At 51.1% G+C, this 20,082-nt stretch overlaps 2 protein-coding genes across 9 annotated transcripts in view; one reads left to right on the forward strand and one right to left on the reverse strand.

The window, feature by feature from the left end:
• On the forward strand, positions 1-18,650 carry LOC106839582 (spermatogenesis-associated protein 2-like protein). 2 transcript variants are annotated; one of them, XM_070500756.1, is made up of 3 exons: positions 1-3,582; positions 3,729-4,188; positions 4,799-18,650. In XM_070500756.1, exons 2-3 carry the CDS (start codon positions 3,847-3,849, stop codon positions 5,918-5,920), a joined length of 1,464 nt encoding a protein of 487 aa, XP_070356857.1. In that variant the 5' UTR covers positions 1-3,582; positions 3,729-3,846; the 3' UTR covers positions 5,921-18,650. The 2 variants fall into 2 exon arrangements, with proteins under 2 accessions (XP_070356857.1, XP_014709891.1); XM_014854405.3 differs by having other exon boundaries at positions 1-4,188.
• The window catches only part of TK2 (thymidine kinase 2), a 26,717-nt gene continuing 23,467 nt past the window's right edge, over positions 16,833-20,082 (reverse strand). For 2 of the 7 annotated variants that reach the window (XR_011499121.1, XM_070500761.1), the window contains 3 exons: positions 19,798-19,878; positions 19,323-19,389; positions 16,833-18,649 (listed from right to left, as the gene is read on the reverse strand). Coding sequence is in view for 6 of the 7 variants with exons in the window: in XM_070500761.1 (XP_070356862.1) it covers positions 18,551-18,649; positions 19,323-19,389; positions 19,798-19,878 (247 nt within the window). In the remaining variant the exon portion in view is untranslated. Of the gene's footprint in view, positions 18,650-19,322; positions 19,436-19,496; positions 19,542-19,793; positions 19,879-20,082 lie in introns of those variants that run through there. The other 5 variants (XM_044760999.2, XM_070500759.1, XM_070500758.1 and 2 more) reach the window with 4 other exon arrangements.

Consider the following 20,082-nt stretch of genomic DNA (forward strand, 5'->3'; position numbering starts at 1 on the left):
GACCCTCATAAGGAATACACCCATCCACAGTTTGGTTGTTACATAGTTTTATTCCCCAAATGGAACATAAATTTGGGCAAAAGGCCAAGGAATGGATCTGTGACATCAAGCCTGGGGTTCAAGGCCAGCACTGACTCCTCCCCCAGGGCCGTCTCGCTGCTGGCCTCCTGCATCCCCTCCTCCTCCCAGCCCTTCCCTTCCTGGACTGACCCTGTGTGTCTGAGCCATCCCTGCTGGACTAGGGGCCCAGGGTCAGGGCCCAAGCTGGTTCCTCTCCAGGTGGTGGGCCCAGAGGTGTTATGGAGTGACTAACTGGCAAGAACATTCACATTCAGTTCAACTCTGAGGGATGCAGTTTCCTCCCTGTGTGTCACAGCCTTGAGGACACTAAGCCCTGAGTTCCCGACCTGGGAGCCCCTGCCCAGGCAGCACCCCCACCCCTGCCCTCCTGTGGCCTCTGAGTTCCTGGGCTCAGCAGGGAACCTGGGGGTCTTTGAACAGCAGGGACCGCTGTGCACAGGGGCTTGTGCTAGGACCCAGATGCCTGGCTGTCCCTGCTCTGTCACCAGCTCACCATGTGACCTTGAGCCAGACCCCTTCCCTCCCTGGCCCTCAGGACCACTCCCCCGAGTAGATCTCCAGTGCCCCTTCTCCTCCCCCTGCCCCCTGCATTGTCCCCAAAGCTAGTCACCCTGGCAGGCAGAGAAAGCAGGTTCTCACTGAGCCAGTCATGCCCCTGAGGGCCCAGAAAGCATGGATAATGTGGTAACACCAAATGGGACAGTTCAAGAAGCTGCAGCGGTCCAAGGGGAGGAAGCTGGCCCTGGAGAAGCAGGGCTGACCCTGCAAGAGAGGGCAGGGAGGAGAGTGGTTCCAGGCACCATGCCCAGCATCTTCCCCTCAGGACCTTGGGCCTCCCTGCAAAGACAGGGGCAAAGGGCAGCACACAGTCACCACCAACCAGATCTCCCCAGGCTGAGGACCAAGGTGTCCCGAATGAGCAAGTGGTGAAATCAGTAAGTAACTAGACAAGCGAAGAATCACACAAGCGGGAGAAGACTGAACTGTTTTGTGAAACTTTGGTTATTAATAGCAAAAAAGACAAAGGCCCCACCAGACCTCTCCTCAGGGAGCAATTCTGCCTGGGGCCAAGGAGAGAGGCGAGACAAAGACAGACAGAATTAAGACTGTTTTGTTTTAGATGATCCCCTTCCTTGGCCTGTGACCCCTTCGAGACAAATCAATGACCTGGAACCCTGTCTATCCACTCCCATTCGGGGCTCTTACAATCTTTGGTATTGTGGGAAAAGCACGGCCTTGGGTATCAGACTTAGTGTAGTAAGCTGCATGATGCCCCCACCCCCACCCCAAAGACGTCCAGGTCCTCATCTCCAGACCTTGTGAATATGTCACCTTCCATGGCAAAGGGACTTTGCAGCTGTCGTTAAGTTAAGGACCTTGAGATGAGGCCATGATCCTGGATTCTCCAGGTGGGCCCAACGTAATCACAAGGGTCCTCATGAGAGGGAGGCCACAGGGTCAAAGCAAGAGAAGATGTGACAAACAGAAGCACAATGAAGAGAGAAATGAGGGATCTAAAGATGTGTTACTGCTGGCTTTGAAGATGGAGGAAGGGGCCATAAGCCAAGGAATGCAGGTGGCCTCCAGATACCGGAAAAAACAAGAAAATAGATTGTCTCCTGGAACTTCCAAAAGGAACCAGCCCAGTGAGACTGATTTTGGACTTCTGACCTCCAGAATTATAAGATAATAAATTTTTGTTGCTTTAAGCCACTAAATTTGTGGCAATTTGTGACAGCACAATAAAAAACTAACATACTTGGGTTCCAGTGCCAGCTCTTGCCCTCTCTTCCCCAGTCTTCTCATTCATAAAATGGGAAGAAGGGGGATTTGGCTGCTTAATGGAGAAGGGTGGCCTCTGCAGCTCTCTTTGGCCCCAGGCTGTGACAACACCAAACGTCTACCAGCACTGTGCCACATTTGCCAAGCCTGGCCCTGGCCTCTGTCTCCAACCCAGAAGGAGGCCAAGGGGGAGACCACAGAGTGGCCAGATGTGACCCTGGACTAGTTACCTAGCCTTTCTGAGGTTCAGGGTCAGAAGAGCTAATGTGTCTGAAAGGGTAGCATCCCCAATATTAGACCTAAAAGGATTAATCCAGAATGGCCTGTGGAGGGAGAGTTGCTAGTCACCCAGGGATCCATTTTCAAGTAGGATTCCAATTGGGAAGTAACTTCCCAACCAGAGGAACAGGAACCGCGCTGACCATGGAGCTCAGAAAATGTTGCAGGCGGTGGGGGACCTGGGGGCAGGGAGCAAAGAGACCCAGATGTGGTGAGCCCAGGGCTGAGGCAGCTCCAAGGCCAGGCGCCAGGCAGAGGCCCTTCTCCCGACTGGAGGGGCAAGAGGCCAGCAGAGTCACATAGAAAGCAAATGATGATCAAGAGCCAGGTCTTCCTGGACAATGTTACTACTAGGTCATAGCCAGCCCTGCACCACCACCACCCCCTCAGCTGGGCTCCCCAGGCTGTGAGGCACCCCAGGGCAGGGACTTTCCCTCATTTGCCTCTGAAGCCCCCGGGCTGGCAGGGAGAGACACAGCTGGCTGCTCAAAGACAGCACTTCCCCCCAAATACCAGACGAGGTCATTGAAAGGGACTCAGGGTCCAAGAAATTGGAAAATACTGCCCATGGCACCCCTCCCAGAAATTCACACCCCCAATTAGCCTGCTTCATGAGAAGTCCTACAGCAGCCAAGAAGCCAAGGGACCGCACTTGACCCAGAAGTTCCCAAATTTATTTGGCCGCAGGAAATTTTGACTCACGTAAGACTGATTAAGAACCCCAACAAGTGTGCCTCCATGGAGCGCATTAAGAAATTCTGACCCACATGGTAGGAGTGAGTCACGGAGTGGCTGAATGAATGAGCGAATCATCACTTAATTAAGTACTAGGTGAATGAATGGAAGGAAAGAAGGAAGGAGGGAAGGAAGGAAGGAGGGGAGGAAGGAAGGGAGAAGAGAAGGAAGGAGGGGAGGTAGATGGGAGAGTGCAAAGGTGATTGTTGCCATCTCAGTTTCCCCAAAAGCCGTCCCTGCCCAAGGATTTGGGTATAAATCGTTTATTTAGGAGGCAAGCCCAGGAAACACAGTGAAGGAGTCAGGAATTAAGACAAGGGAGGGAGAAGAGGCAATGAAGGGTGCATTAATGAGCAGGTTACTGCTGCGGGCAACAGGGGCGATCCGCCCCGGGACCCTCCGAAAGATGGTATACAACACACCTCTGACCATCCCACCAAGGGCAGGCAGCTGGGGTTGCTATCCACTGACACTCCTTGTTGGTTGAGGGCGTTAACTCCCTGGCACTCGCAGCCTGCCCCGCCCACCAGCAGAGCAGCTCCTACAGCCAGAGAAGACTCTCAGGAGGAGGCGTAGGGAGCCTCAGAGGGTGATATCAGGAGTGGGCTGAGGGTCATGGGCGGCACCGGCAACATCTGCTGCAGAGGTGGGTTGAAAGGATGCAGCACCGAAACGCCCGGCTTTCCCTTCTGTTCTTGGGACAAGGTGAGGACCCAGCCTGACTTCAGCTCTGTTCCCCTGGGAAGAGATGGGACAGGGAGCTGAGCACAGCCCAGCCACCCTGAGATTTCAGCTCCCCCAGAGTGACAAGCAGTGGAGGCCACACTGAGCATAGCTTTCTCTTTTGCCAGCACAACTTCCTCCTCAGCTTCCTGACTGAGCGCTGGGGCGGGACAGAGGCAGGACAGCCTGGCCTGGCCTGGGGAGGACCACAGGACTCTCTTCCGCATCCAGTCCCTCGGAGCCACCATGAGCCGGCCCCCTTCCCCGGGCGCAAGCCAGGCTGCTCCAGAGACCCTCCTGGGTGACCTCCTCAGCTACTACCGGGAGTGGGCAGGGGCGGGCCGGCTCCGAGTCTGCAGGCAGGCAGCCCTCACCCACAGGGCGCAGCGGCTCTTGGACACGGTGGCCCCTCCTCAGCTCTATCTGCCTGAGGATGTGGGCCCTGATCTGGGGGCCACTCACTCCCAGGGGACGCCCAGCTCTGCCCAGCACGTCTGCCACAAACTGGTGCAGGCACTAGAGTTCCTGGAGCTCATCTCTGTCAACCTACTTCTGTTTCCCTGGAGGAAGGAAATCAGGTCCCTGAAGGTAGGCACCTCCATGCCCTGAGCAATGGGGTCTCGGGAGGGGCTGGCTCTGCCCCGGGGGGGCAGCATGTCCACCAGGCCCACTGACTTTGGTCCCATTTTACAGTTGGAGAAAGTAGGAGCAAAAGAGGTTAGTGCAACTTATCTATGGTCACCCCCTAACAAGCAGCACAGCCAGGGTCACACTGAAGCAGTGCAGCTCCAGACCACCATGTAAACCGTCTCTCTAAAGAGAAGGAGCCGAGGGGCCCAGAAGAAACAGGGGCAGGACTTTGGCTGTGGAAAGCCACTGGAAGGCTTCCTCTCTTCTGGCTCCAGGCCTGGACTGCTGGGTTGGGAGCCAGGACACCAGGGCCTCACCCCAGCCCGGTCGTTCTCTAGTTGTGTGACTAGGTGCTGTCCTGCCTCTGGGCCTCAGTGTGCCCTTCTGTAAAATGGGACAGAGGGTAACACAATTATGGGCCAGGATTCCATGCAGCCAAATGCCCTGGCCCACCTGCTTCTCAGGAGCCTCTGGTGCCCTGGGCATCTGCCCTTGGTCCTGCCTAGCCCCTTTCGGCCGCTCTGCTGAGACGTGGCCCACCTCTAACGAACACCCCTGTTTGTTCCAGACATACACTGGGAACTTCGCCTACTGGGTGAGGCCTGTGCTTTCCGAGCACACCCTGCGCACCATTCTGGGCAGGCTGGGCTATGTGGCCACCTCCGAGGCTGAGTTTTCACTGGTCCAGGCCACCAGCGAGGAGGACACCAAGCAGACGGTTTTTGAGATCTTCCTGGCGAGAGTTGCGTGTGAGGCTGTTCTGGGAACCTCGGGTGGGCAGGTCCTCGGGCTGGGCAGAGAGAAACTGGCCAGGCCCCACCACAGGCACAGCTTGGAGAGAAGGCCGGGGAAGGCTCGTACCTCTCTCGAGGGGGCGAAGCTAGGCCCAGACCCCTTAGAAGGGGTGGGGTCTGAGAGGGTCCTGCCCGAGGGCCCTGATGACCAGAGCTCTCTGCAGGTGACCCTGAGCCTGCCTGAGGTCTTAACAACCCCCTACAGCCCCCTCACTGGCCCCCAGGTCCCCCTGGGCCCCCAGTGCCATGCCAGCACACGCTCGGACAGTGAGGAGTTCCTGACCTGCTACAGTGACCTCGTCCTGCACCGGACACCATTGTTCCCCCAGGACCTTCCCCTGAGCAGCCCAAAGGGACACCAACTGCAGGGCCCCGCTCTGACCCCCGGCCCACCTTCAGGTGAGGCAGTCATCTGCTCAGGTATCAGCGGTGAGCAGCCCCTGGTCCTTGACGCAGCTCCTGAGAGCAGAAGAGTCACCATCCCCAGCCTGCTCTGCCCAACACCAGGTCCCCAACTGTCAGGGAAGTCCTTCGAGCCCGAGCCAGAAGCACAGCCAGAGCTGGCCACCTGTGGCACCGACACTGCGCCTCCAAACACCACCTCTGAGATGGACGAGCTCTGTGAGCGCCTCTCCCACCTCCTCAGACCCCCAACTCTAGCAGGACGTCCCAGGGGCTTCCCCAGCCCTGGGGGTGAGGAGAACGGACAATCAGAGCCTCTCGTGGAGCCAGAGCCAGCCAGTGAGGGTGGCAGCCCGGAGAATGGGGTCATTTGGCTCTGGAGGTCTACTCAGGCCCCCTCTCACATACGAGAGCCCCCCAGCGCTCATTATGTCCCCCCAGAGGGGCTGGAGATGCCTGTTCCCACGCGAGGACACCACTCAAGCAACAGCTGAGGCTGTCACACCCTGGGTAGTACAGGGCAGACACTCCGACCAGGCAGGTTGCTCTTCTACCAGGAAGAAGACTGTGGAGAGAGGTAGTAGATCTGGTGCCACAGCAGGGGGAGTAGCAGCCAAACACACGGCTTGTCAGGCACAGGGGCAATCTGCAAATCCCAGCTGGTCTCGAGTTCCAGCCCTGCCACCTACTGACTGTGTGACTTTTGGCCACTCACTCCACCTCTCTGAGCCTCGTTTACCTCGTCTGTAAAGTGAATGTGGTCGGACCTACCTCCCAGGAGGCTGGGAAGAGTTAGTGAGGTGAGGTGTGCATGGCGCCCCTCAGTGCTAACCTCAGGAGGCTTCTTGTCCCTTTCACATCCCAGCTCAGCGTGTGACATTGAGCAAGTCATCTTGCATCTGAGCAGCAGTTTCCCTCAGCATCCTTAAGGCAGCTGTCACAGGGCAGATTAAGAGAAGAGATGGGTAGACAACCAGATATGTTGTATGCCCTTAATCCATTAGGGTCCACTGTCAGCCTCCCTTTTCTCTCAGCTAACTTCTGGATGAACAAGAACAAAAACACACTTAGGAACTCAGGGTCAGCTCACACCGCTGCTCTCCTTCCAGGGGTCAGGGGCTCCACCTATCTGGGCTGCAGGGGCCAAGACTGAGCCTGGAGTGGGGGCACCCCCTCCACTAGCCACCTCCTGCCCCCATATATGCACATACGTGTGCAGACTTGCACACAAGTGGGTGCACTTGACGTGGCACATGCACACACGTTAGGCATACCTCATTGGTACCCGGACAGAGAGAGCATCCTCCTCTTGCAGCCAAGAGCCTCTCTGTGGGGTGGCTGGTGGCACTGACCCACGGCTGGCCCTTCAGCTGCCCATCTGTAAGATGGGGAGGATGGCCCCTGCCTCCCAGAGAGGTGCTGAGCAGTAAAGGTTAGGTAGGCGAAGGCGCTTTCTGGGCATACAGCAGGTGCTTAATAAATGTTGGTGCCTGCCTTGCTCTCCCCCAGAGCTGAGCATATGACCTCATCACTTTTAGTTCCTAAAATTAAGGGGGACCCCAGGTGGGAAGGATTTAAGGAGCATTGGTCCCACCTCACTCCCAGTCAGACAGCTGTCTACTGAGCCAGCCCCTACACAGAGTTTTTGAGACAAATCCATCCACCCACCCACCCATCCCAATCACTTAGCATAGCACCCAGCAGTCGACACTCATGCTGGCAAGTTGTCAGTGTCTGGAGGCCAGAGTTGGGTTGGGGACAGACCCCAGGCACAGCCTCCATCCTGGGGAAGGAGAACATCAGGTACAGACTGAGCTGGAGGCAGAGGGGGTCAGGAACCTCAGGAGAAGGGATGAGTCAGGAGGGGCCACTGACCAGCACCCAGGGCTTATCCCTTAGGGCACCTAGTCCTGGGTCTGACCCACAGCCCCTGCCCATTCTTTATTCATTCTTCTCTGATCATTAACATAATAAGCATGCTCATCCCCAAACCAAAACAGAGCTTTTGCTTCCCTTCCAAACTCCCCCCGTGTTCCCCATCCAGGTAAATGACTGCCACCATCTATTCGAAAGCTGAAACCCAATGGAGAAATCATCCTTGACTTCTCTCTCTCTCTCTCACATCCGTTATCCAACCCATCACTCTGTCAGAACAGAGCCCGAATCTGACCGTGTCCCTCCTCCTTCCACATGGCCCGAGCCACTTGTCTGAGCTGCCATGGTCTCTCACTCAGATCCCTGGAGGTTGGCAGCCCCCTCCCTGGTCTCCCAGCTTCCGCCCTCATCCCCTTGCAGTCAGCTCCATCCAACCGCCAGAGTCCTGTTAAAACCAAAGCTTCATTATGACTCTCACATGTTCCATTCCTTCCATGGGCTCCCAAGGCCACACCAAGCCCCATACTCTTGGCCCCTTGCTATCCTTCTGACCTCATCTCACACCCCTTTCCCCCCTAGCCCACTGCAGCCAAGCCACACTGGCTTCTTCTAGGTTGTCCCACAAGCTCAGCCCGCCCCTACCTCGCAGCCTCTGCGCAGACAGCTCCCTCTGCCCTCTCCCCACTCTGCACCCCCCATTGCATCTTCTCCTTCTTGTTATTCACTTCTCACCTTAAATGTCACCTTCTTGGAGAGGCCTTCCCTGACTACCCATCTCTCCATCACATCAGCTTAGTTTAATTTCCTGCACAAAGATATTCTAAAGGTATTTACACATTTTCCATTTCCCCCTCTAGAATATAAGCTCTGTGAGAAAGACTTGTCTCATTCACCACTGTTTCCAAGGATCGATCAGATGAAACCATCAGACGAATATGAAAACAAAAGCAAAAGTCACTATAATTTCCACCATTTGGAGATACCCAATGTTACAGTGTTGGTGGAATTCCTGCCAGTCTTTTTTTCTACATATATATATTAAAAAATTAGGATTGTAATATTTATAGTGTTGTTTTCTGCTTGTATTTCCCAAGAAGGGAGTTATTTTAACTAATTTTAGACTTAGAGAAAAGGTACAAAATAGTACAAAGTCCCTTCTACCCCCCCACCCCCCTGCTCTGTTTCCCCTGAAATTAACATGGTACATAACCACAGTATGGTCAAGAGGAAATTAACATTGACACAATATTATTAACGAAGCTACAAACCTTATTTAAATCCCACCAGCTTTTCCACTACTATCCCTTCTGTTTTCCAGGATTCTATCCAGAATCCCACATGGCATTTGTTATTTTTCCTTCTTCTCCTCCAGTCTGTAGTATTTCCTGAGTCTTTTCCTTGTTTTTCAAGATCTTGCTGTTTTTTATCAGAACTGAATACTGATCAGTTATTCTGTTGAACCTCAACAAAAAAAAACACCTCAATTTGGGCTTGTCTGATGTTTTCTTACGGTTGGAGTGAGGTTATGCATTTTTGGCAAGAACACCAAAAAAATGATGTTGTGGGGCCAGCCCGGTGGCGCAGCAGTTAAGTGCGCACGTTCCACTTCGGCGACCCAGGGTTCGCTGGTTTGGACCGCGGGTGCCGACATGGCACCGCTTGACAAGCCATGCTGCAGTAGGCATCCCACATATAAAGTGGAGGAGGATGGGCATGGATGTTAGCTCAGGGCCAGTCTTCCTCAGCAAAAAGAGGAAGATTGGCAGCAGATGTTAGCTCAGGGCTAATCTTCCTCCAAAAAAAAGTTATGTTGTGTCCTCAGGGCATCTTATCAAAGGGTTCATGATGTCAGTATGTCTAATTACCGTCTAAACATCACAAGGTGGTGATATTTACCTTGATCACTTATTAAGCTGGTGTTGGCCAGGTTTCCCCATTGTAGAGTTACTTTCTTTCCCTTTGTATTTTGTATTAGGGGAGATGCTTTGAGACTATGAGAATCCTGTTTCTCCTCAAATTTTTGTCCACTAATTTTAGTATTGTCCACTAATTTTAGTATTACTTAGTAATAGGTAGATAGTGTCTGCAATATTTTTACTGTGGTGTTTGTCTGACGGCAATTCTCTATTTCCCTCTCTCCTTTTACGTTTATTAATTAGAATTTTATTGTAAGGAAGCACTCCCCTTCTCCTCCATTTACTTATTTATTCGAATGTTTGTATTAATATGGATTCATGGATATTTTATTCTGTGGGCCACGATCTAATACTATCATGATTTATTTTGTTCCTCCAAGTGTTCCAGCTCTGGCCATCAGGAACTCCTTCAGGTGGGCTCCTGTGTCTTTTTGACACGCCCCCACTTTGTGTTGAGCACTTCCTTACTTTCTAGTACCATAAGATGCTCCAGGCTCACCTTGTAATTTCCCTGCTGCATCCCTGGACTCAACCACTCCTCCTAGGAGCCCTGCGTCCTTTTGTTGGAGAATGATGTTTAGAGACCAAGATGCAGGTGCCAGGTGTACTCAGTTAGTTGATGTCACTGCTTCTGAGCCCACTCAGGGCACAGAGCCAGGAAACACATGCATGTGTACTAACCCTCGTGTATACACACACAGTTATACTTCTGTATCCACCTATAACTTCAAAACCACGAGTTCATACTGATATCTCGGATGCAAACCCAACCCCACAGGGTCTATTGTACCCTTCCCTTTTATTTATAACTTCTTTCTCTAACAGTGAGAAACCTGGCTCTCATAATCTACAGTCTACTTACTCGTTTGTCAATTCTAGAATATTATTCAATTCTAGTACAGGGCAGTTGGAGAACTGTTAACTGTACCCCTGTAAGAAACACTTCTAAAACTAGGTTGCAGCCTTTATGAGAGTAATTGTTGCCTTTGCTCTTCCTCTATCAGTCAAGGGACTGTTTTGCACGGTGACTTCGGTGAGTTATTTCCTTTCTCATCCCTTCCAGTATGGTTGTTATTCACTGAGATACTGCGGGGTTCATCTGTAAGTGCTGGCATTCTACTTTCTGTACCCCCTACATCCTGGTTGATCTTAATTGTTCATTCATTTGGGGGGGGTAACGTGAAATATTACTCGGTTCTGAGAGTCAGAGTTATACACAAAAAGATACACTCACAGAAATGTCACTCCCTTCTCACCCCTGCAACCCCAAGCCCTTTCCTCTTTTCTTTCCAGCCTTTTCCCAACAATGTATTTAGCTTCTGGGTTATCCTTCCTGTGCCTCCTTTGCATCTGCGTATTTTTTTTTTTTTTGAGGAAGATTAGCCCTGAGCTAACATCTGCCATCAATCCTCCTCTTTTTGCTGAGGAAGACTGGCCCTGAGCTAACATCCGTGCCCATCTTCCTCTATTTTATATGTGGGACATCTGCCACAGCATGGCTTGCCAAGTGGTGCCATGTCTGCACCCAGGATCCGAACCAGCGAACCCCAGGCCACCGAAACAGAATGTGCAAACTTAACCACTGCACCACAGGGCTGGCCCCATGTGTATTTTCTTATGTCTCTCCTTTCTTATATAAAGGGTAGCATACTGTAGATACTCATTTGGACATTGCTTTTTTTCAGCTAACATGCAAAATGATGTCCTGGAAATTGTATATCTGTTCAGAGCACTCTTCCTCAATCTTGTTTACAGCTGCATACTACTCCATCATGTGGATATACCATAGTTTATTTAACCACTTTCTTATGTATGGGTCTTTGTTTCCAATATTTTGCAATTACAAATAATGCTGCAACAAATAATCCTGAGCATAGATATTTTCATATTGTAGAAAGTGTATATTAGCTCCTGGAAGTGGGATTGCTGGATTGCGATGTAGGTATAGATGCAGTTTGTTAGGTGTCATCAAATTTCTCTCCAGAAGGGTTGTACAAACTTGCAGTGCCACCAGCAGTATATGAGAGTGCTTGTTTCCCCCCAGTCTTATCCAACAGAATGTGTTTTGTTTTGTTTTGTTGTCAGTCTGGTAGGTGAGAAATGGTATCTCAGTGTCCTTTTAATTTGCTTAGTCCATTAGGGCTGCTACTGTGTGCCTTATAAACAGAAATTTATTTCTCACGGTTCTGGAGGCTGGAACTCCAAGATCACGGTGCCAGCATGGCTGGGTTCCAGGGAAGGCCCTCTTGCAGGTTGCAGACTGCCGACTTCTTGCTGTGTCCTCATGTAGTGGAAGAGGTGAGGGAGCTCCATGGGGCCTCTTTAACAAGAGCATTAATCCCATTCACGAGGGCTCCACCCTTACGACCAATCACCTCCCAAAGGCCCACCTAATACCATCACCTTGGGCATTAGGTTTTCAACATATGAATTTGGGGGAAGAAACAAATATTCAGACCACAGCATTTGCATTCCTGCTAGTGAATCTGAGTATTTTTCATATGTTTTAGGGCCATTTTTATATCTTTTTTGTAAATTGTCTGCTCACATCTTTTTCTCATTTTTCTATTGGATTTTTGGTCCTTTGTTCTTCGCTTTTTAAAAATTCTTCATGGTTATTCAGGGATATTAGCTCTCTGTGAATATATGTTGTGAATACTTTCTCCCAGTTTGTCAATTTTATAGTGTATTTTATCATATAAATTTTTAAAGTTTTACTTAGTCGCATTCACTAATCTGTTATTACTCCTGGATTTCGAATCATAGAAAGTTTCTCCTACATCAAGCTTTTAAAAAAGAATTCATCCATGTTTTCTTCTAGTACTTGTACAGTTTCACTTTTACTTCTGGATCCCTAACCATTCGGAGTTTATTCTGGGGTACGGTGTGAGACATTGATCTACTTCTACTTTTCTCCAAATGGCTATCCAGTCATCTAGCACCATTTATTAAAAGGTCTATCCTACCCCAATGATCTGAGATGCCACCTTTATCATACACTAAGTTCCCACAGGCACTTACGTCTATTTCTGGGCTCTCTACTTGATTCCACTGGTCTGTTGGTCTATGCATGCACCAGTGCCACACTGTTTTCATTACAGATGTTTTACAGTATGTTTTAATGTCTGGTAAGGCTGGTCCTCTACCGTACTTTTTCTTTTTCAGTGGTTTCCTGGTTATTTCTGCATGTTTGTTTTTCTATGTGAACTTTAGTAGAATGGGTCTATCTCCATAAAATAGACTGTGGTGTTTCTATCGGGATTGTATTAAACTTGCAATTTAACTTAGGGTGAACAGACATCTTGATAATGTTGAATCATCCTATCCAAGAATGGGATGTCCTTACATTTGTTCAGGTCTTATTCAGTGTCTTTTAGGAGTGTTTTAACATTTTTCTTGTATGGTTTTGCACATTTCTTATTAAATTTATTCTAAAGTGTTTCATCTTGTTACCATTGTAAATGGGATTTTCGCTACCATTCTCACCTCTGTTTATTATTTGTGTATGTTAATTCTTCATTCTCCTATTTCACTGAAATGTTACTGTGTTACTTTTATCATTGAGTCTTTGGGATACATTATTGTATTAGAGTTACTTCTCTACCCCAGCAGAAGGGAGTGCCGAGGCTGCTGGTGTCCTCCTGCCTCAGTGTGGGTGTTCTCAGGGATATTTCAGGATGGGGGCAGCTATGGGAGCTGAACTGCATGCTCCACGAGGGGAGGGTCCCTGTCTGTTCTGTCCTAGCACCTAGTACAGAGCCTGGCACAGGGTTGACGCATGGCAAACGCTGTCAGAAGACAGGGAGAGAATAGAGGCCTGCTTACAAATTGCCTGGGACTCCAGGGTAAGCAAATGGCTGTCAAGGATGCTGAAATAATATTCCCCCCACAACCCTGATGAAGAAGCATATTATAAAAGGAAAATGTGGGATCTCCACTGCCCCAGCTTGGAGCAGCAGACCAACAGCTTCCCCCTCCAGGAAGGTGCAACAGAGTCTGGTCACCTCTCTGGCCAATTACAGAGAGGTGGAAGGGGTTCAAAGGAGCAGGAAATAGCCAGGCTCTGCTCTAGAGCCTCTACATTCATCATTCATCTAACTCACCCCTTCCAAGTCTGTGCAGCCCCTCTCCCTGTGAGGGAGAAAACAGAACCCCAGTGTTCGGGGAGGAAGAAATAGGACCAGAGAAGTGAGGTGACTTGTCCAAGGTCTCGCAGCCAATAACCAGGGACATGGGGATCCCAGCCCATGTTCTGACCCCAAAGCCCAAGCCCCACCCACAAACCCAAGTGGATCCCAAAACGTAAGGTTCTTTAAAACTTAGCAATTGATCACTGCTCACTTTTCTGGGCATTTCCTAAGATGAGCCTGGAGCTGCCAAGATCTACCCAACCCTGGCTACAGAGAAATCTGCTCTGCGCATTAGGGAAAGTGTGTGTGAGAGGTCACCTGGACCCAGGGAGAGGGAGGTCTGCCAAGAAAAGAGACAACAGATTAGAAAACCATCAGTTCGTTGTGTAAGGAACTCCAGGGCCTCACTGGAACAAGAAGAGGAGTCAGTCCCCACAGCCTGAGAAGCAGCTGTGTCTCTCCTGGCCCTCCCTCTCATATCATAGATCTAGAGTCCCCGTGAGAATGGGAACATTTTTAAAAAGAAAAGGAAGTCCAACTGCTTGCCCCATGCTCTGTTATCCCAGAAAGGCCATGAGGTACATTTCAGAGGTGCAATCCCAAGTCAGCCTCCACCAGGCCTGGGACCAGTTCCTACTAAACGGGTCAGTCAAGAGGGTCCCCTGGTTACGTCTCTGATGGAAAGTGCCTGTTACTGTGGTTACCCCAGTACTAAGACCACTAACTGTATCACGGCCCAGTCTTCCCGGGTACCTCAGCTGAACTAACGTTTATGGGGCACTTGCTGCATACCAGGCCCTGACCCGGCCCCCTCCACATGCCAGGTCAGTTATCCTTGTAGACTTGAGAAGCGAGCAATGCTCCATTTGATAAGATAACATAACCAATGCTCAGGAGAGGTTCAAGAATGTGCCAATGTTTCTTTGAACTCCTGGATGTCCAATTCTAGAAAGCGTGAATCTAGACAGGTGGTTCTCAAAGGGTAGTCCCTGGACCAGCAGCCTCATCATCACCTGGGAAGTTGCTAGAAAACAAATTCTCAGGCCCGCCCCAGACCTGCTGAATTAGAAACTCTGGGATCTGTGTTTTAATGCGTCCGCCAGGGGATCCAGATGTTCTGCAGCTGGAGAACCATGAGCTCAAGAATCCCCTAGGGCACCAGAGCTGAGGGTCAGCAGCAGCTGCAGGCCCCTAAAACAGTGCTTCCCAATGTGAGTTCCAAGAAACACTAGCGATTCTGGAGACTGTTACAGATATTCCCCAAAGGGGGATTCTACTGTCAATCGAGTTTGGGACGGCCTGGCTTAAACACAGATTTTACCACAGCACTTTAATTAGGCTAACCTTGTGCATCTCAGAGAGCACCCAGGTGGTGGTTCCCAAATTCCCTGGGCTACTACACCCTCTTTTCTCAGAACACCTATTATCATCTCCCAGGACACCTGTGTTCCATGGAGCCCAGTCTAAGAAAAGCTAAGAAGTGCAGAAACTCAAGACAGCAGTAAATGCTGAAACCTATTCTGGATTCTACAAGATTAGCTTTCTCCTAGCTTCTTTTTAATGACAGCTTTTGCTGAGTTTACCATCTTATATAAACTGGAGGAACACAGAGTCACTCCAGCCTTAGGGGAGCGGTGGGCTTGGGGCTATTAGGAAAAGAAAGCCGCGTGCCAGTGCCCCTGAGGGCTTCGGTGAGTAAGCCACTGTGGAGGCCCAGAGGCACGGGGCGAGATATTATTATTAGATTCTCAATAATGGAGGGCTGAGATTGCCAAGAGCTCGTCAATTATCTTAATAACTAACTCTTCAGGGTGGAGAGGCCAAGGGGATAGACGTCACTCATTCCACAGATAGTGAGCATTTGAAGTGAGCGCCTCCATCTGGCCCCAGGGCTCTAGGAAGATGAGGTAGTCCAGAGTCAACACGACCCAGGTGTAGACAGGTTTTGGAAACATCTACCTGCTCTCACAGCTGTCAATACCTCAGTCCTTCCCCAGGTCTGACGGCGGGAGTTTGTGGGAGTCCCAGGAAGGGTCTCTGACTGATTCCCTGGGCAGGGGACACTCACTCCTCATCTCGGAGAAGGGCCCAAGTGGAAATGAAAGGGGGAAGGAAGAGAAAGGGAAAAGGAAAAGCAGGCTGGTGACATCATTTCCCAGGGTCCACAGTTAGTGAGGGCCTCCGGAGAGCCAAGCCATGGGAGTGATCAGACCGGTGGTCTCTGCCCTCACAGGGCTCGGCCCAGGGCGAGTGAAGCCCAAGGGAAGCAGGCTGAGCTGAGGACACAGCAGTACCAGGCGGCGAAGAGGATGTGACATGAGGGCAGAAGAGATGGAGAGGTGGGGCCCAGGGGGCACAGCAGCACTGAAGCCGGATTTTGTGGTCCAGCCTGTGGGCGTCAACTTCCCTCTTGCCTTTCCTCCACCTCCAAGGCCTCTAGCCAAGTCCTGTTAGAAGCTTCCAGCTTATCTTAGTTATGCCTTGCAAAGTTGTGACTTGAATTAAAGTGTGAATGAGGGAAAGTATGTCCTCATGCCAACATCAGCTAGAGGGGGAGCTCCAGTGCCATCTCGCACAGTGAGGCCCCTGGAGCAAGGAAGCCACGAACCAGGATGTCCAACTCGGAACAGAAAAGCAGAAAGAGCCCTGGATCCTGACGGCCTCAGGGCCGCCACACCAGCCCTGGACTGCACTTCTTTTATGTGAAAGAGATACCCTTCTATCTCATTTTTTTTTAATCACCAGGCACATGAAATATTTCTGAATGGTTCTAATCATGTATTATAAATGTAAAATTAAAAAGCTTAAATGTAAATTGGAATGATCTCACTAAAAATGATGACTGAAAGAAAATGTATATGCCGTTCAAGATTTTTTTGAAAATTAGCAAAAGTTAAAGCAGCTGAGGCAGCTCTGGGGCGTACTCACTTTACGCCCTACGGAACCCCGCCTCAGGGTAAGAACGGGGCGATACCAGCAGATCTGGAATGTTATTGCCCTGGCTTGCCCTGCCTGGCAATCCAAGCATGCCAGCCCCCGCCCCTTGCTCCTCCCGGCCATTCCTGGGAATCCCTGGGGAGTGCCTCCCTCTGCTCGAAGAACTAGGCCCCGTGCCCACTATGTGCCATCTCCCCTTCTCCTGCCCACTTGCAGCAGTGTTCTTAACTGCTCTGTGACCCCTGCTGCCACCAGCCCAGCCTGCCGTATGGGGAAAGCGACCCTCGTGCGAGCTGGACTCCAGCCATTTCATGTGACATCTTTGGGCTGGGAGATGTTTGCAACCAGGCCCGGCCACTGCAGATACACACAGCATCCTCTCCATGACGCCAGCATGGAACGATGGTGAGCTCTTTTGGACCCACACCTCCCATGTTAGGAAACATGGTGTTTAAAAAATAAAAACACATTATCCTACTGGCAAAAGGCTGCTGCAAGGAGCTAAAACCACTGGCTGAGGAAGCACTCCAAAATTAAGCACTTCAAAATTTAGGTGAAAGATTTATTGGCTACAACAGAACAAGACTTTTTTTTTAAAAAATCACATTACCCCTGAAACAGATGTTCAAAATGAGCTGTGGGGAAAATCCTGGACTTTCACTTACAAATTCCCAAAGACAGCCCCGGCCTGTCACCATACCCGGTTGCAGAAGGTCTCGCCTCCCCCAGGTTTCTGGTCCATCACTGACAGTGAGCTGAGAGACACAGCCCCCACGCTGGGCTGCTGCCCCTCATCCTGCCGACATGTCCCAAGAATTGGTCCAGACAGGCAGGGCCGGGAGCCAGAGTGCTTGCCCTCTTAGCACTCGCTCTGGGACTGGACCACCAGGGGCACCTGTCACTACTGAGCAGCAGACTGTTGCAAGCACAGGTGCTAGAGTCACGCGGAGGCGGGGACCAGGCCTTCCAACCTTCACCTACACCAACCGCTGCTCGGGAGGGGCCGAGGCCTGTCTCCCCAGACTTCAGTCGACCCTCTCCGGTGTGCGCAGCCAGTCTTCTTGAAGCTCTCCCCGCCTGCCTCCAAAACATCAGAAGCCTTTGCTGGCAAGCCCCGACTTTCCTGTCCAGACTGTCCCCAGAGAGAACGTTCTTCCTTTCTCTTGCTTCCTACTTGACTCAAGAGACAGCTGTGCCTTCAATGCATTGTTGCAGCTGAGCAAAGCTACGATATTTTCCACGTCAATAAAGATGGTTTCATGTTCTATGGCCCAAGGTGTCCCCTTAGATGGAAAACATTTCAAAAAGAATGAAGGCTACTTGTGTCTCTCAGTAATTCCAAAGGTGAAGCTCCTCGCACAAAGCCACAAGTAAGGGAGCCCCAGAACCAGGGCCGGTGGTCCCACGCCCCAGCTGGCACTGGGCAGGCCAGCCAGGTGCCCACAGTCATTTCCCTGACGTGGAATTGGCAGCAGCTCAAGCAGGACCTTTGTCACCGAGGAGACCGAGCACCATTCAGGAGCCAGCCCGTGATTCTCCCAAGGACGTGGAAGTCTAGATGATGGGGTGGTACAAGCTGCAGCAGCCTTATGCTGGGACACTACTAAATGCTGGCCTTGAGCCAAACACAGCACAATTTTGTAAACATCTAGAAATGCCAACTGTCCTCAAGAACTGCTCAAATAATGAGAAAATGATGATAGCGGCTCCAAGCACCCCTGGCTCTCCCCACGCAGATGCAAGGGTCTCCAGCAGCGGAAGGCAGGGCTCTCAGGCTGAGGCAGCCTGGGGCAAGAGAACGCTCTGGGGTCACCAAAAGTCTGAATGGTGCTGACTACACTGTTACTGGCTGTGTGACCCTGAGGAGTCCCTCAGCCCCTCTGAGCTTCAACTTCCTCCCCTGGGATGTAAGACCACTAACCTCGCCCTCCTGGGTGGTCTGAAAGGTTAGAGACCATGAGCCCAGCATAATGTCAGACGGCTCTTCCCTTCATTAGAGGGACCCAGCAGTGGGAAACCACGAGGAGAGGCCCCAGGGAGAATACAAGGCTGTGAACACCAAAGGGCACAGCAAACCCATTGGTGCCATTTGTCATTTACCCACAAGTGCCAGAAACTCAGGATAAAGACACTGGCAAAGGAGAAAGGACCATTAGGAAAACAAATCTGGCCATATATAAAGCCCTCCCGAGAGTGGATTTTTCTAAATTGCTCCTAATAGCTAACTGGGCAACAGCGGGCATTTTTCTGGCAGGATCTTTCCTGTCTACGGACCATGCTTCCAATTCTCTGGAGTTAATATTCGGTCCCGGTTGTGTTCAAAGAGTTCTAACATTTTCTGCATGTTGTGGTCAGCCTCGATCACCTGGAAATTAAACACACGGGTCACAGGGCTGCACCTGACCTCAACATCACCCTCTCTTCACAGACGAAGAGAGAGATGGAGGCAGGCAGATGAGGAGGGGAGAGGCAGAGAAGCCCAAGGTCACAGGCAGACGAAAAGGGAGGTCAGGGCCAAACAGTTCTAGGTCAATCTACATGCTCCACTCTATTCTCACTTAAGAATCCATTACAGTGGTCCCTGCAGTGAGCTCACAAATGATGTTTTTTCTCATCATTTTATATCGTCCACTTTTCTGTAATGAGGGGAAAAAAAGACTTTACTTCTTTAAAAACCCACTACAGTAATATCTCACTTTCCAGCAACCTCACTGCCTGGAAGAGCCAAGGTGTTTGAGCAGCCCAAACAGATGTCCCCAAGGCCACGCACAACAGTTTGTGCCTGGCCCTCCTGCAGATCCTGCACCGTATGCACGTTTCACTGTGTGCAGACGGGTCTTAGGGACCCATCTGCCTGCCTAAAGAAATTTGGCAGCAACAAATCGGAAAAGGAGGCGACCAGGAAGTGGGGAAGCATGAGTGGAGCAGACACATCAACACAGTGAGAAATGGTGAGCGTCAGCAAAAGGGAGGGTCACCAGAAAGCACACACAGGAACTCAAAGGCATTAGTAGTCTGGGGCAAACAGTCCTACACACCTCAGCACCTCCTAAGGGCATCACTGTGTGACAGCCCAGAACAGCACCGCCTGCTCCTTCAGATGCCCTGGGTCACCAAGAAAAGGTGCGTGAGGCTCTGTGCCTGCCATCCACTGAAGAAGGGACGGTCATGTCAGAAAGGCCACCATCCCAAATGGTTAAAGCCAAAACTCAGGTCTAGAGGCTTCAGTCATCTGGAACACTCCTTTACTGATGATGCTGGATAAGTGAGATGCTACTGTGGTCACTGTTGTAATGACACTGGGACAGACTGCCTTCTCTCAGACCTGTCCGACTCACTCTGGGACTCAGTCCAGAATGGCAACCGTGAGAGACAAAGAGACCCTTCCCCCTCCCAGCTTCCTTTTTCTAAATTCTCCGAAGGACTCGGCCCTTCCCCAGACTGAGAGTGGATGACATTCCCCAGGTCACTCTTCCTTCTAGAAAAGTCTCCTGCCCTGTCAGGGGGACTTACCAGAACAGGGGCCGTGACGGGGAAAAGGCCTCCTTTGATGAGCCACTCTTCGTAGAGGTGGTGAATTGCATCCAGGTACTCCTGCCGGGAAACACACACACATGCACGTCGGGAGTGCGAAGGGGAGCAATCCTCTCCCACCAAGGGGCTCAGGCAGGTGGGACAAATGTCAGTCCATGGGGCAGCAGCTTGCACAAAGGAGCCTGGGACAGCCGACCTGGCTCAGGCGGCCGGTGACAAACACGGCTGCGCACCCCACTGGCCAGCCCATGCACTGCAACGGTC

This window comes from Equus asinus, chromosome 28 (genome assembly GCF_041296235.1).
Source record: "Equus asinus isolate D_3611 breed Donkey chromosome 28, EquAss-T2T_v2, whole genome shotgun sequence".
Lineage (NCBI taxonomy): Eukaryota > Metazoa > Chordata > Mammalia > Perissodactyla > Equidae > Equus > Equus asinus.